This window comes from Pelobates fuscus, chromosome 12 (genome assembly GCF_036172605.1).
Source record: "Pelobates fuscus isolate aPelFus1 chromosome 12, aPelFus1.pri, whole genome shotgun sequence".
NCBI classification, from domain to species: Eukaryota; Metazoa; Chordata; class Amphibia; order Anura; family Pelobatidae; genus Pelobates; species Pelobates fuscus.
In genome coordinates, this window is record NC_086328.1 from 105,446,585 (window position 1) to 105,462,376 (window position 15,792).

Genomic DNA, 15,792 nt, shown 5'->3' on the forward strand with positions numbered 1-15,792 from the left:
TTAGACATGTCATATCCCACTTCTCATCCAAACGTGTTAAACGACAAGAAACATATTGCTGCTGGTAAAACCAAACATTTAATGTATATAAAGGCACAATACGCACACACTGTATATTATTTATTTATAAAATATTTTACCAGGAAAGATACATTGAGATTTCTCTCATTTTCAAGTATGTCCTGGGCCCACAAATCATTGCAATATAAAGGCCCAATACGCGCGCACACACTGTATATGAAGGCACAATACACACACACACACACTGTACATAAATGCGCACACACACACACTGTGCATAAAGGCACAATACGCACACACACTGTATATAAAGGCACAAAGCGCACACACACTGTATATAAAGGCACAAAGCGCACACACACTGTATATACAGGCACAATATGCGCACACATACACACACTGTGTCTGTGTGCATTGTGCCTTTATGCCTTTATACACAGTGTGCGTGTTGTGCCTTTATACACACTGTGTGTATGCATATTGTGCCTTTATACAGTGTGTGCGTATTGTGCCTTTATGTACAGTGTGTGTGTGTGTGTGAATTGTGCCTTTATGTACAGTGTGTGTGTGTGTATTGTGCCTTTATATAGTGTTTGTGTATGCATTGTGCCTTTATATACAGTGTTTGTGTGTGTGAATTGTGCCTTTATGTACAGTGTGTGTGTGTGTGAATTGTGCCTTTATGTACAGTGTGTGTGTGTGTATTGTGCCTTTATATAGTGTTTGTGTATGCATTGTGCCTTTATATACAGTGTGTGTGTGCTTGTCTGAGAATAACTTAAAACTAGGTATACACGTATGCAATCGGCGTAAAATTCTGGTCTAAGAAAGAGTTAACCCAGCCCAATAAAAATACCTTTTCTTATATTAAAACAGTGTGAATGATGAATCAATAAAATAGCCACAGAACGCGAGGGGTTGCCAAGGGTCATTTCCAAAGTGGGAAAATATTTCATGAATGTAAAGAAGACTTATCAGCCAGTTTCTCACTGAAACACAATGCAGCTTTAAATAAAAGGCAGATTTCTGTTGGGGAAGTATTTATCTGGAATACAGGAATTGTAAATAGGACAGGACTGCATTATAGCTTCTCCCATCAGTAGATCATAAAATACCATTTCATCGGGCCAAAAGAAACAGAAATCAGGAACTCTGCTTAAAGAACGAGAGCAAACCTTCCCAGCCCCAAAAAACTAACAAAACACATAAACTCACACATAGAGCGACTGACACTGACTGTGTGTGATAGTTCCATACGAGTATAAAAGCAAGTGTCAGCAAATCCCGGAGCCAGGAATACCCAACATCTACATATCCTACTTCTGGGTCCTATGTATTATTTGGTAATTATGAAAAAGAAAAGAAAAAAACTCTGCATTTCCCCTTTGGCTTGTAAATTCTATGAACATTTGATTGCATGAGGCACGACTTAGGATACGGGTACAGGGAAGAGACCAGCAGGCCATGAGACGGTTTTAAAGGGGCTGTGATGCTTTAATTTAAATGGACATTCCAGATACAAACGTAACTTTTACATATTTTATAGCTTTGGGCACAAATAACTAGCTGTTATCTCTTTCTGTCTATCTCTCCTGACCTAACACAGTTATGTAAGTGATCAAGAAGAACTGCAAGGCTTCCTGGGAAATGTACAATTAATAATTCCAGCACAAAAGATAACATGGAGACCCTGCAGCTTTGATAAACAGAAACCTAATGACTGAACTACAAGTCACACAATCCCTGCGCCCTATTCACACAGACCCACGTATTTATAGTGAGTGAGTTATGTCACATGTATACTAGTGACTGTCTCACATCTAATCTCTACGAATAGAGTTAAACAGTTAGCATGCGATCTGCAGTTTTACCCCAGCACTGCTCGGTTAAACATGCCTGAGAGTTCAGATGCCACAGAGCACAATGGGAGGCTTCTAAATGGCCAAGCTACTTTATAGGGCTGCAAATCTTGATGCAGATTGTGAAGAAACTACCCTGTTTAGTTCGGTATTTTGAATTTTCCCCGTTCGTTAGTTGAAACTACTGAACACCCCCTGGCTCATTAACTTCAAAGGAAACGGTGAATTAAGTGCTCTCTCTGTGTGGCCGCCATTCGCATAACCGAACACCACGTGCTGGAGAAAACGTGGCCATCTTGTCACACAAACAGAGGCAGCGGGATTTGGTCGTTGAGTGTTTGGAACTAAAATCAGACACTAAACTTCCCGAATGCCGGTCAAACATCACAAACGCCTGCTTCTGTTCACCAACCAGCCAGGAGGGCGCTGTTTGGTAGGTTTGTTCCCACGAACTAGGGGAACAAACGCTACCTATGAGCCAGGGGAACAGACTTCCCAAAAGAGACCAACCACACAGCCTGATTTCATGGAACACTTTCTGGGCAGGAGCCTCGTGTGCGGTCGGTCAAATTATGACTTCCATGGAACTCTTAAACCCCTGAACCGATCTGGGTTATTTTTGGATATGTTGGTCCCCCAGATTGGGGCTTTCAGGGGATATGACTTTTGCGGGGTTCCCATAGGGTTTAAGGCACTTTTGGGGTTTTGTGAAAAAGTGTTTTTTTTAGTTTGGAGATAATTGAGTGGAGTACAATACTTGACTCAATTATCTCCTAAGTAAAGGGGAAGGATTATTGTATTCTATGTGGAAGTGTCCTGGACCTGAGAGACAATGTAACTACAGTATGTAATTTGTCCCTGTGCCCTCTCAGGTCCAGTGGGGAATGCCCCTGGAATATGTTATTGTAAACCCCACCCCGTTCCTGGGGACTTGTACAAAAAGTCGGCCAGTTGGCCTGAATAAAATCATTCCTGTTGTACCCTTCATCTAGTTCAGGCTGATGTTTGGGTATATGACTGACTGCTGGGGAAGACTTTTTGTATTCCCCAGCTGAAGAATATTCGTCTTGATACCCGAACTGCAAGCTATAATCACTCAGCTCTTAGCAGTTTGAGAGGAACCGAATATGAATAGGTATCTGATATACCAGCATTCATAACACCGATAATGTAAAATGTGGGGATTTTCGTTAAAGAATAGAATTTTAAACCCAAGTTTCTTTTTTTATGTTTTATTATAGTGTATTTGTTGGGGTTTCTTACAATGAGAGATAGCATATCCTTTGCCAGCTTACAGCTAGTGCTCTTTGATTCTTTAACCCTTTTTACACAGCATAATATGGCATTGTTTAGAGTCATCCCACCGCAGTTAAAGGGATTAAAACTTTCTGTAAGTTGCCTGCAGTTGGGGTCATGTTTTTGTTATGTAACAGAGGTGAAATTCTGGGTAAACCCTCTAAATACAAGCTTTAAGGCAGCCAACAGGCTAGTTTGGTTTAATAAAATGCGCTTATAGAGCCATAAATGATTCCCATAAACACTGACCCATGCTTTCCATATATAACAGATTCATTGTTATCGAGGGAACGGCGTGCTCTGACAGGTGGGTTTCCGGCTGGATGGTTTCCTTTTGCCAGTAGAGTAATGGAGTGCAAGGCACGGGGTGTATTATATATTAATGGGATTTAGACATAGCTTTTGTGCACTGAATGAAGCTGGCCGATTACTGTCTGACTGCTGTTAGAGGAAGATCAGAACACATATAACTGCACGTACTGGTTCAAACGGAAGGCATATTTAAACACATGCTAGACAGTGGAATGGTTTGCTTCTTTCCACAAACCTCTCCTTGATATCAGGATAATTCAGCTGACATTGACAAAACCTTATCTGCAAGAATTACTGGTCTGATGAATCAATGTGAACAAATAGGGGTCACATAAAGGAAACTCTTTAAATTATGTAACAGTGTAAGAGAAAAGAATGCTTACACAGGTATCGTCATAGATTAGAATAATGTCCTTAAAGCGGCACTGTCATGCCGAATCCCGTTTTTTTTTTAACCCGCCTCCACTACATCCAATTGACCCACTATTCACCCCCAAATGCCCCTAAGCCCCCCAGATTACCTATTTTTAAATCTGTATCTTCTGCCCCGATCTTTATTCAGGGCGCCGCCATCTTTGTGTGGGTAGGTGAAGTCCCTGTGGGACACGTCATCTACCCACACTACACAGACTGTGAGATTCCCGCACATGCCCAGTGAAACACCTGGACATGCGAACGGGAATTTCATCTATTCATTCATTCATCAGACAGACGAATGAATGAATAGAAAAAATCAGACGAACAAACTAACACTGAGTATCAGTGTTCGTTTGTTCGATCAGTTTATTACAAGGAGGGAGCTACCGACGTGCAGCTCCCTCCTTGTAATATGTAAAGACAGAAGCGGTGGGGGGAGCTGTGCTCCCCACCACTTCATAAGCCCCCCAGGTCCCCCCCTCACTCTATGGGGGTCAATATGACCCCCATAATAGCACAAGGGAGATTAAAATCTCCCCAATGCCCCTACTCGCTATACCGCGAGTAGGGGCATGTCCACTAAACAGTGAGCATGTGAGCTGCTCACTGTAAAAACATAAATGGTAATAAGGGGGGGGGGGGGGACCTACTGTCCTCCCCCCTGGCCCCCACCCCTGCGCGGTGGGTGGGGGCACTAATAAAATAATAAGGGGGGGGGGACCTACTGTCCTCCCCCCCCGGCCCCCACCCCTGCGCGGTGGGTGGGGGCCCTAATAAAACAATAAGGGGGGGGGGGGACCTACTGTCCTCCCCCCGGCCCCCACTCCTGCGTGGTAGGTGGGGGCCCTAATAAAACAATAAGGGGGGGGACCTACTGTCCTCCCCCCCCGGCCCCCACCCCTGCGCGGTGGGTGGGGGCCCTAATAAAACAATAAGGGGGGGGGACCTACTGTCCTCCCCCCCGGCCCCCACCCCTGCGCGGTGGGTGGGCCCTAATAAAATAATAAGGGGGGGACCTACTGTCCTCCCCCCCCTGGCCCCCACCCCTGCGCGGTGGGTGGGGGCCCTAATAAAATAATAAGGGGGGGGGACCTACTGTCCTCCCCCCTGGCCCCCACCCCTGAGCGGTGGGTGGGGGCCCTAAATAAAGATAGGGGGGGACCTACTGTCCTCCCCCCTGGCCCCCACCCCTGCGCGGTGGGTGGGGGCCCTAATAAAACAATAAGGGGGGGGACCTACTGTCCTCCCCCCTGGCCCCCACCCCTGAGCGGTGGGTGGGGGCCCTAAATGAACCCCCCCCCCATCAAGGTGACTAGGGGTCCCAAGCCCCTAGTCACCCCCCCCCCCCACCACCCCAAAACATTCTAACCCCTACCTACCCCCCTCACCCTAAAAATAGTGAGGGGGGAATAAAATAACTAACCTGTAAAAAAAATAATTAAACTTACCATTTGACGTCTTCTTTTTTCTAAATTCTTCTTTCTTCAGCCCCCAAAAAGGGCAAATAAAAATCCATCATACCCGTCGCACTTTAAAAAAAAAAAAAAAAAAAAAACGAGCGCAAAAAAAAAATTAATCCATGTTCACCCATGGAGGGCACGCCGCGTACTGAGCTCCGCAGGGCGGGTCAAGGCTTATATAGCCTTGCCCCCCCCTGCAATTAGGCTTAGAACACACTGATTGGTTGGTTTAAGCCAATCAGAGTGCTCTGTGTCATTCCAAAGAACTTTCCCACGCTTGTAAAATGACACAGAGCACTGTGATAGGATGGTTTTCAAGCCACAGCAATGAATAGGATCAGAGTTTCATTCATTAGAATGAAATTCCGATACGAACAAAGTACCGAATTGCATCCTAACACCAATGGAGAAACTCTTCTCATTCTGTTAGGATGCAATTCGGCAGTTTTGCCGGCGTTCTGTCTAAGTGACAGGACTTTCGGCAATACTGACAGGAAGTATTGTGGGAACTGGGAGGAAAGCTAGGGATCATGGGAAAATTGCTCTGACCAGCGGAAATGAAGCACACTTTGCTGGTCAGAGCTGGTCAAGCGGAGGAATCCTCCATAAGGCAAAGAGTCCCTACTTTGTCTTATAATTTTAAAGAAAACTAAAGAAGACAGGAAGAAAAGAATAACAGATCCTGAGAGAGGGGGAGAAGAGGAAGAGATTGAGGAAAGGTAAGTTCGGCATGACAGTGCCGCTTTAACTGCTGCTGTATTTAGATAAAGAACTTCTTAGTTATGCTGGGCAGGGATTTTGCGCTGTCCTTTGTGGTTTGTTGTGTTGGGTCTGTGGGTAGTGTATTGCACATAAAACCACACACCTGACCACAGGCTGGAAGAGAAGGGCCGTGGAATTTTCTAGTGGCTGAAAGAGAACAGGAGTGGACTGTCCAAGTTGCTGGAAGAGAAACGGTGTGGACTTACCTAATTGCTGGAAGAGAAGGGCCACGCTACTGCCAGTCACAGGGAGACTTTCAGATAGTGGAGTTTGGATCAGCTGTCGGTCCCCACCTCCCAATGAAAACAACTTCTGCAAAAGGAATGAAATATAAGGTTAAAAGCCCTCCCTTTAGGTATGTCTGGTTTAAATTTGTTCATATAGGGGAATTAGTTCAGGATATAGATACACAGTATGGCCCACTGTCTTGAACGATGGACATCCCCTGCCCCTACGATCCAGCCAAGCCTGCCCCTTCCAGCCCTTTGGCCAGTTCTTCCCCTCCCATCCGCAATGACCAACCCTTACCACTACCACCCACACAGCAAAGCCCCTGCCCCTCCTCCCCATACAAAGTCCTTTGTCAATCACACCTACCCTAGGCAGCCCCTGCCCCTCTAACATACCATGGCCAGCCGTGCCCCTTCCTCCTACCCCAACCAGCCCCTGCTGCTTCCTTTTACCCCAGCCAGCCCCTTCCACTTCCTCCTACATATCACGGCCAACCTTTACCCCTCCGACATATCATGGCCAGCTCCTTCCTTTTCCCGCCGACCCCGGCCAGCTCCTGCCCTTTCCCCCCGACACCCGGCCAGCCCCTTCCCTCTCCCTCAGCCCCTTCCCTCTCCCTCCGACCCTGCCCTCTCTCGCCAGCCCCTGCACTCTCCCGCCGACCAGCCCCTGACATTTCCCGCCGGCCAGCCCCTGACATCTCCCGCCGGCCAGCCCCTGACATCTCCCGCCGGCCAGCCCCTGACATCTCCCGCCGACCCTGGCCAGCCCCGCCTTCTAATCCCTAATCTAGGTCAGCCCTGTCTCTTCTCGGCAATCCCTCTATGTCCCTCAATGACCTACCTACTCCCAGCCTATTGCCCTCACATGTGAGATAGCACAATAATGTACAGACAGCTGTTTCAAAAATAGATTGTCAGGATGAACACTACCCTAGAGTAAATAAAGTGGCTGTATTCCTTTCAGTCCACGTGTGTTTACAAAATATCTGCTAGTGAGCGGCCACTTGTTAGATTCATAACAAACCGCATGGATGAGCTGTACTCTTCAATCTGACTAGAAAGTAAGGCAAATCAGAGGTCCAGAAATTACACGTTGAAGACACAAATCTAAGAGACTAAACAATCTCTGGCGCTGTGCTACTATTTCTGAATGTGATCATGGCTGACAATCTATTTTTCTTTATAACACACTATAATAACTTAATTACACAGGTCACAGGCCAAAATGTTAAACCATATTGTTTTAGCAAATGTACGGAGCGACTAGAAAGGATAGTCTCTTGATATAATTACCTGCATTATTCCCAGAGAAGAGATAAGCTGGCTGGAATTCCCAACCATAAGGTCAGACAGAGCAAGAGACTCTTTAAATCAGGAGTGCCCAAAAGGAAGATCCCCAGATGTTTTAAAACCACAGCTTCCATGATGCATTGTCATTCTAAAGTAATGCAAAGCATCATGGGAGTTGTAGTTCTACGATATCTGGGGATCTACCAGTCGAGCACCCCTGCTTTAAATAATCCCAATACTTCAGACAAATGGATTAACAAACACCGCTACTGCAGCTCAATCTATTAATCCAGAGCACTCTATTTAATTCACAGACCATCATGGACATTTGTAAACATACAACAGGGAAAATAAAGTGTAGGCTGACTACCAAACTGTGCAGCGTTAACAGGATACTACGACAGCTCATCATTACTCCCCGTTTATATGTGAAATTTAAAAATGCTCACAGACAAAATCACTACTCCTTGCATTGGATAGAAATATTCATCGTCCATTCTACATATGCTTATAGGGACCCAAATCCCATTACAATCGTTCTCATAGGGAACTCCTTTCTCAGCAGGGTTGGTATTTGTGATCTCCAGAGGTGCAGCAAACAAATCACATCAGTTCTATACAAGCATTTGTGGCCAAACAGGTAAATAGATTGCACACCCACCTGAGACCCCCCGGCAGATGGTACCACGCAGGATAGAAGGCTGGCGACTAGATTCTCCAGAGGCACGTTCAGACTGTCCACGTAAACGGTGTAAAGTAAACCAAGGCAGGCCTGACAACAGACAGCAATCATTTGAATAAATACTGCATGTTCATTGAAAGCTACCTCAAGTAGGAAAATTCAATATTTCTGTCCCTCTGTATTGTTAACATACGTGTTTCACGCACAAAGAATAGGATCTGCTTTAGATTATAAAATGTAATCTATACACTATGGTGTTTATTTCACTGAACTGGCAAATGGGGAGAAATGACAAGATAAGGAACATTTTAGGCCAAAATATTTTGACCTAAAATGATCAAAAATGTCTTGTGATTTCTCAAAAATTCACATTTTAACAAATAAACCCAGTAAGAATCCCACAATGCTGCATGCTCTGGAGTATATGGAGAATAGTCACATTGCACCCACAGAAGTCAAACTACGTGTGTGTGTGTGCGTGTGCGTGTGCACACAATCACAGGTCTTGATGAAAAGATTCTTTTATTTAGTAATGTGAATTACATGTGGAAACGTCGTTTTTTGATAAACGTTTTGACCCTTATAGAGTCTTTTTCAAGATCAATATTGCTCTTGAAAAAGACTATATAAGGGTCGAAACGTCGACCAAAAACTTTGTTTGCACATGTAATTTGCATCACTAAATAAAAGAATCTTTTCATCAAGACCTGTGAGTGCATCTTGTACCCAATTTTTGTTTATATATCAACGCTGAGGTTGCACCCAGGCAAGAACATTTACTATTGCAACAGGGTGAGTGCCAAGATCATCTCTCTTTTTTTTTTTTTTTTTTTTTTTTTATGATAAAACATTCAAAATGGTGTATATTGTTCCATCAGGGAAAAGAGTAAATAGGTTTCGTCACTACCTATTAATAATTGAGAAACCAAAACTTAATTAAGGTGATTTTATTTCATTTTCAGTCATTTGGCTAGCTGCCCTCTTATTACTCTTTAATATTTAAAATGTAACCTTTTCTGAATGAGCCATTATTGATATAATTATTTTAACCCTTCCTTCCTCCAAATATATTGGTAAATGTAATATTAAATTATTAACCCATATAATTGAATTATAGCCAGTTATGAAGTCGGGTGAACATCAAGCTAAAAATAAAGTGAATAGAAGCACATAGACTGTAACAAACAATCCTGCCACAATGTAGCTACAGTTTAGGCACAACATCTCAGAATGTTAAAGGGACTCTATAGTCACCATATAAAAGCAAGAAAGACAGGTCCCCCAGCCTTCCTTCTTGCTTTTATATGAACTTTCATTAATTAAAAAAAAAAAATCGGTGTTTTTATATTAAAAACTTACCTCCGTTCCAGCGCCGAGCTCCCCGCTAGGCCGCGCCCCCTTTTTCGTCAAAATGACGAAATCGCGGGGCCCAATGGGACGGCTTCGCGCTGGACCAATCGCGTTCTTCATAGAGCGGCATTGAATGCCGCCCTATGAAGAACCTGAGCGCTTTACCGCGCATGTGCGCGGAATGTGCGTTCGCGAGCTGAGCTGTCTGACTGACAGCTCAGCTCGCTTTCTAAAATTATCAATAAGGGGGGGGACCTACTGTCCCCCCCCGGCCCCCACCCCTGAGCGGCGGGTGGGGGCCCTAAAATTATCAATAAGGGGGGGGACCTACTGTCCCCCCCCGGTCCCCCCCCGGCCCCCACCCCTGAGCGGCGGGTGGGGGCCCTAAAATTATCAATAAGGGGGGGGACCTACTGTCCCCCCCCGGCCCCCACCCCTGAGCGGCGGGTGGGGGCCCTAAAATGATCAATGGGGGGGGGACCTACTGTCCCCCCCCGGCCCCCACCCCTGTGCGGCGGGTGGGGGCCCTAAAATGATCAATGAGGGGGGGGACCTACTGCCCCCCCCGGCCCCCACCCCTGAGCGGCGGGTGGGGGCCCTAAAATTATCAAAAAGGGGGGGGACCTACTGTCCCCCCCGGCCCCCACCCCTGTGCGGCGGGTGGGGGCCCTAAAATTATCAATGAGGGGGGGGACCTACTGCCCCCCCCGGCCCCCACCCCTGAGCGGCGGGTGGGGGCCCTAAAATTATCAAAAAGGGGGGGGACCTACTGTCCCCCCCCGGCCCCCACCCCTGTGCGGCGGGTGGGGGCCCTAAAATTATCAATGAGGGGGGGGACCTACTGTCCCCCCCCCGGCCCCCACCCCTGAGCGGCGGGTGGGGGCCCTACAATTATCAATAAGGGGGGGACCTACTGTCCCCCCCGGCCCCCACCCCTGTGCGGCGGGTGGGGGCCCTAAAATTATCAATGAGGGGGGGGACCTACTGTCCCCCCCCCGGCCCCCACCCCTGAGCGGCGGGTGGGGGCCCTACAATTATCAATAAGGGGGGGACGTACTGTCCCCCCCCGGCCCCCACCCCTGTGCGGCGGGTGGGGGCCCTAAAATTATCAATAAGGGGGGGACCTACTGTCCCCCCCCGGCCCCCACCCCTGTGCGGCGGGTGGGGGCCCTAAAATTATCAATAAGGGGGGGACCTATTGTCCCCCCCCGGCCCCCACCCCTGAGCGGTGGGTGGGGGCCCTAAATACAAAGGGGGGGGGACCCTAGTTAACCCTCCCCCCCCCCCCCCCCCAAAAAAAAATATCTCCCTACCTACCCCCCTCACCCTAAAAATAATGAGGGGGGACCATTAACTAAAAACCTGTAAAAAAGAAAAAATGAGATAAAATCAACTTACCATTCGATGTTTTCTTTCTTCTAAAATCTTCTTTCTTCAGCCCCAAAAAAGGCCAAATAAAAATCCATAATAACCGACGCAATTAAAAAAAAAAAAAAAAAACCGAGCGCAAAAAAAAATAATCCATCTTCACCCATGGAGGGCTCCGCGCAGACTGAGCTCCGCAGGGTGGGGAAGGCTTATAAAGCCTTGCCCCGCCCTGCAATTAGGCTAAGAACACTCTGATTGGTGGGTTTGAGCCAATCAGAGTGCTCTTTGTCATTTTACAAGCGTGGGAAAGTTTTTTGGAATTTTCCCACGCTTGTAAAATGACACAGAGCACTGTGATTGGATGGATTTCAAGCCATCCAATCACAGTGCTCTGTGTCATTTTACAAGCGTGGGAAAGTTCTTTGGAATTTTCCCACGCTTGTAAAATGACACAGAGCACTGTGATTGGATGGATTTCAAGCCATCCAATCACAGTGCTCTTTGTCATTTTACAAGCGTGGGAAAGTTCTTTGGAATTTCCCCACGCTTGTAAAATGACACAGAGCACTGTGATTGGATGGGTTTCAAGCCATCCAATCACAGTGCTCTGTGTCATTTTACAAGCGTGGGAAAATTCCAAAGAACTTTCCCACGCTTGTAAAATGACACAGAGCACTGTGATTGGATGGCTTGAAATCCATCCAATCACAGTGCTCTGTGTCATTTTACAAGCGTGGGAAAATTCCAAAGAACTTTCCCACGCTTGTAAAATGACAAAGAGCACTCTGATTGGTTTAAACCCACCAATCAGAGTGTTCTTAGCCTAATTGCAGGGCGGGGCAAGGCTTTATAAGCCTTGCCCACCCTGCGGAGCTCAGTCTGCGCGGAGCCCTCCATGGGTGAAGATGGATTATTTTTTTTGCGCTCGTTTTTTTTTTTTTTTTTTTTTTAATTGCGTCGGTTATTATGGATTTTTATTTGGCCTTTTTTGGGCTGAAGAAAGAAGATTTTAGAAGAAAGAAAACATCGAATGGTAAGTTTTTTTTATCTCTTTTTATTTTTTTACAGGTTTTTAGTTAATGTTCCCCCCCTCATTATTTTTAGGGTGAGGGGGGTAGGTAGGGAGATAATTTTTTTTTTGGGGGGGGGGGGGAGGGTTAACTAGGGTCCCCCCCCCCCTTTGTATTTAGGGCCCCCACCCACCGCTCAGGGGTGGGGGCCGGGGGGGACAGTAGGTCCCCCCCTTATTGATAATTTTAGGGCCCCCACCCACCGCACAGGGGTGGGGGCCGGGGGGGGACAGTAGGTCCCCCCCTTATTGATAATTTTAGGGCCCCCACCCGCCGCACAGGGGTGGGGGCCGGGGGGGACAGTAGGTCCCCCCCTTATTGATAATTTTAGGGCCCCCACCCGCCGCACAGGGGTGGGGGCCGGGGGGGACAGTAGGCCCCCCCCCTTATCGATAATTTTAGGGCCCCCACCCACCGCTCAGGGGTGGGGGCCGGGGGGGGACAATAGGTCCCCCCCTTATTGATAATTTTAATTTTAGGGCCCCCACCCGCCGCACAGGGGTGGGGGCCGGGGGGGGGGGGACAGTAGGTCCCCCTTATTGATAATTTTAGGGCCCCCACCCGCCGCACAGGGGTGGGGGCCGGGGGGGGACAGTAGGTCCCCCCCTTATTGGACCTACTGTCCGGGGGGGGACAGTAGGTCCCCCCCTTATTGATAATTTTAGGGCCCCCACCCGCCGCACAGGGGTGGGGGCCGGGGGGGGACAGTAGGTCCCCCCCCTTATTGATAATTTTAGGGCCCCCACCCGCCGCACAGCGGTGGGGGCCGGGGGGGGGGGGAAGGAGAGTAGGTCTCCCCCCCCCCCCCCCCCCCCCCCTTCAACCACTATTGTGGACAGTCAGCTCCCTGTGGGTTCGGGCTTCAGCTGTCAGCTGAAGCTGAAGCTGTCAGCTGAAGCCACGCCCGCAGCAGTGCTGACAGGCTATCAGCACACAAAGCGCGTTCACAGTGCTTTGTGTGCTGATAGCCCGTCTGATGCATTCACCCAGAATGCATCGGACGAGAGGCCTTTTTAGGGCCTCTGAACTCGGAAGTCCCTCTGGTGGCCGTCTGATTGACTGCAACAAGAGGTGTTCCAAGCTTCCAATGTAAACACTGCATTTTCTCAGAAAATACAGTGCTTACAAGAAAAAGGCTCCGGGTAGCTGTAGCACTCACCTGAACAACCTCATTAAGCTGAAGTTGTTCAGGTGACTATAGTGTCCCTTTAACTTGTTGCATAGTAACGAATTTAGATTGTGAATTAATATTTTTAGATAAGCTTTCCAAATGATTTCATATTTTTAGATAAACTTTAAAAAAAATAATCCATCATATTAAAATATAAGAAAAACATATATATAACAAAAAATTGTATATATAAAACAGGTTTCATAATATTAAATCATGTTAACAGTTTAGCAAAGATATTAAAGGGATACTATAGTCACCAGAACAACTACAGCTTATTGAATTTGTTCTGGTGAGTACAATCATTACCTTCAGGCTTTTTGCTGTAAACACTGTCTTGTAAGAGAAAATGCAGTGTTTACATTACAGCCTAGTGACAACTCTACTGGCCACTCCTCAGATGGCTGTTAGAGATCCTTCCTGGGTCATGGCTGCCTAAAATGCATCCAAACAGTGAGTGTCTCCTCCCTCTGTATGCAGAAACTGAACTTTCCTCATAGAGATTCATTGCCTGGCAAAGAATAAACTATTTTAACAGGGTCTCTGGGAGTTATCGGAATTAGAATAACTTTACCCTGAAGATTTCGGCATAGTCCAACCTGGATACCAGCACTAAGCATTTAGGTGCAAACACTTGGGCCGGTCGGATTAAGCCTGATTCGTCCTCTTCACCATCGCTGTTCTGATGTTTCGTTCCCTGAAAAACACAATTTTACACAATCACTCAGACTGTGAAAATATAAAGCACTGCTGTAATGTTGTAGCAAACTCTCAAATGCTACGTCATAAATAGAGCTTAACCCTGGAAGTGCCGGAGAGGAAATCAACACATGGGGGGGAAATATATAATTGTACTGAAAAGTGACAATTCCATCTTTATTTTGATTGTATTTATTAAAGTGAGCTGAAAGGCGATAGTTTTATTTAAAGTAAATTCTGACAGCTTTCCCTGAAATGTCCATTTTGGAAGACAGCTAAATTTACAGTGGCGGGAAGAAGTCCACCACTTTTCTGTCATAAAAAGTCATAATTCTGTTGCATTTCTGAAAAAATGGTGCAAACAATCAACAGATGAAAAAAATTCAACACATTTTAGAAACTGCACAAAACAATTAGTTGAAAACTAGAGAACAATATATCTTAAAGGTACACTACAGTCACCAGCTTCATGTTGTTGTTCTGGTGAGTATAATCAGTCCCTGCAGGCTTTTGAAAGAAAAGGCAGAGACTGATTACAGCTTAGGAACACCTCTAGTGACCACTCCCCTCAGATGGCCAATAGAGGTGCTTCCTGGGGCAGTGCTACATAGTTAGCAGCACTGACTTTCAATATCTCCATGTTGAACTTTCCCTCCCCGCTTCCTATGGGAAAGCATTGTAATTGGCTGAAATCATCACTTCTGATGATGTCAACCAAGGAGGCAGAGTGAGACACATGGAGCACCACGCAACACTAGAAAGAGGTGAGTTAATCACCTTTCTTCGAAGTGGGGCTGACCCCCGAAACAGTGGTTTTAGAACTACAGTGTCAGGAATACACAGTTGTTTTCGTGACACTACAGTGTCCCTTCAATGCAGTGATTTTGGTGTAAAGACCCTGTCATAGCAGTTTGGAAACTATAAACATTGTGCTTGTAAGTCAGACAGTGACTTCCGAATGAACATTTTCAAAAACGTAAAGCCTTCACACTTCGCCAAACAATGTGAATGCTTCTTGCTGGTTGACAGTGGTAATTGCCGTGTGTGCCCAGTAGGTCCCCAAAGCTTCTCTATTATTAAAAGTGAAAATGTATCAGACTCAGCTTATATTATAGAGTGTCCATCTTGTAGAACCACAGTGACTCCTGCCTTGCATTTGACGGAGTTCGCTCAGTCTATGATAGACCACAAGCAACGAAACAGAAATTTGTATTACTTTACTAGACTCCTTTATGTAGCAAGCTGATCCATGTCCCCACAGAGATTTATTATGAGTAAACATAATGTACATATGAAGACAGACCTTGCAAGTTTGGGACTCTAAGGCTGGGAGTCTGATCTTAAGAGCTTACAGTGTGAATAAAACACTCCATAACGGGGCCTTGGGAGTCATGGGTGAACAGCTGCCTATACAAACAGACACAAAAAAAAGCCAATGCAACATGAAAAACGAGGGTTATCAGACAGCTGGGAGAATGTCCATGGCAGAAAGATAACCGGAACCCTATGTACCTAAACCAAATGTTATTTTAAAAGATTTATTGTCATTCAATTGCCTGTTGAATTACTGGGTTGATTTATTTCCGTCTGACTCTAGACCATGAGTAAAAGTCTCATGACCATGTGAATCCCATTTTTCAGAGCTATGGTCACGGTCTGACCATCAGCAATCACACCTAATTCATGCTCTTCACTTGTTACTTGTTTACAGGGGTGCACAGTGATCTAAACAACCATTCAGCTGGGGTCCCAGGGTTTAACAAATATCTCAATTTATTTCATTTTGTGATCCAATTTGCCAT

General features: G+C 46.3%; 1 protein-coding gene across 2 annotated transcripts in view; it reads right to left on the minus strand.

The window, feature by feature from the left end:
• Positions 1-15,792, minus strand: part of SBF2 (SET binding factor 2) — a 273,605-nt gene that overhangs the window by 110,538 nt on the left and 147,275 nt on the right. For both annotated transcript variants that reach the window (XM_063437862.1, XM_063437861.1), the window contains exons 4-6: positions 13,866-13,988; positions 8,312-8,422; positions 6,334-6,439 (exon numbers count right to left, since the gene is read on the minus strand). In XM_063437862.1, coding sequence (XP_063293932.1) covers positions 6,334-6,439; positions 8,312-8,422; positions 13,866-13,988 — 340 coding nt within the window. The remainder of the gene's footprint in view (positions 1-6,333; positions 6,440-8,311; positions 8,423-13,865; positions 13,989-15,792) is intronic.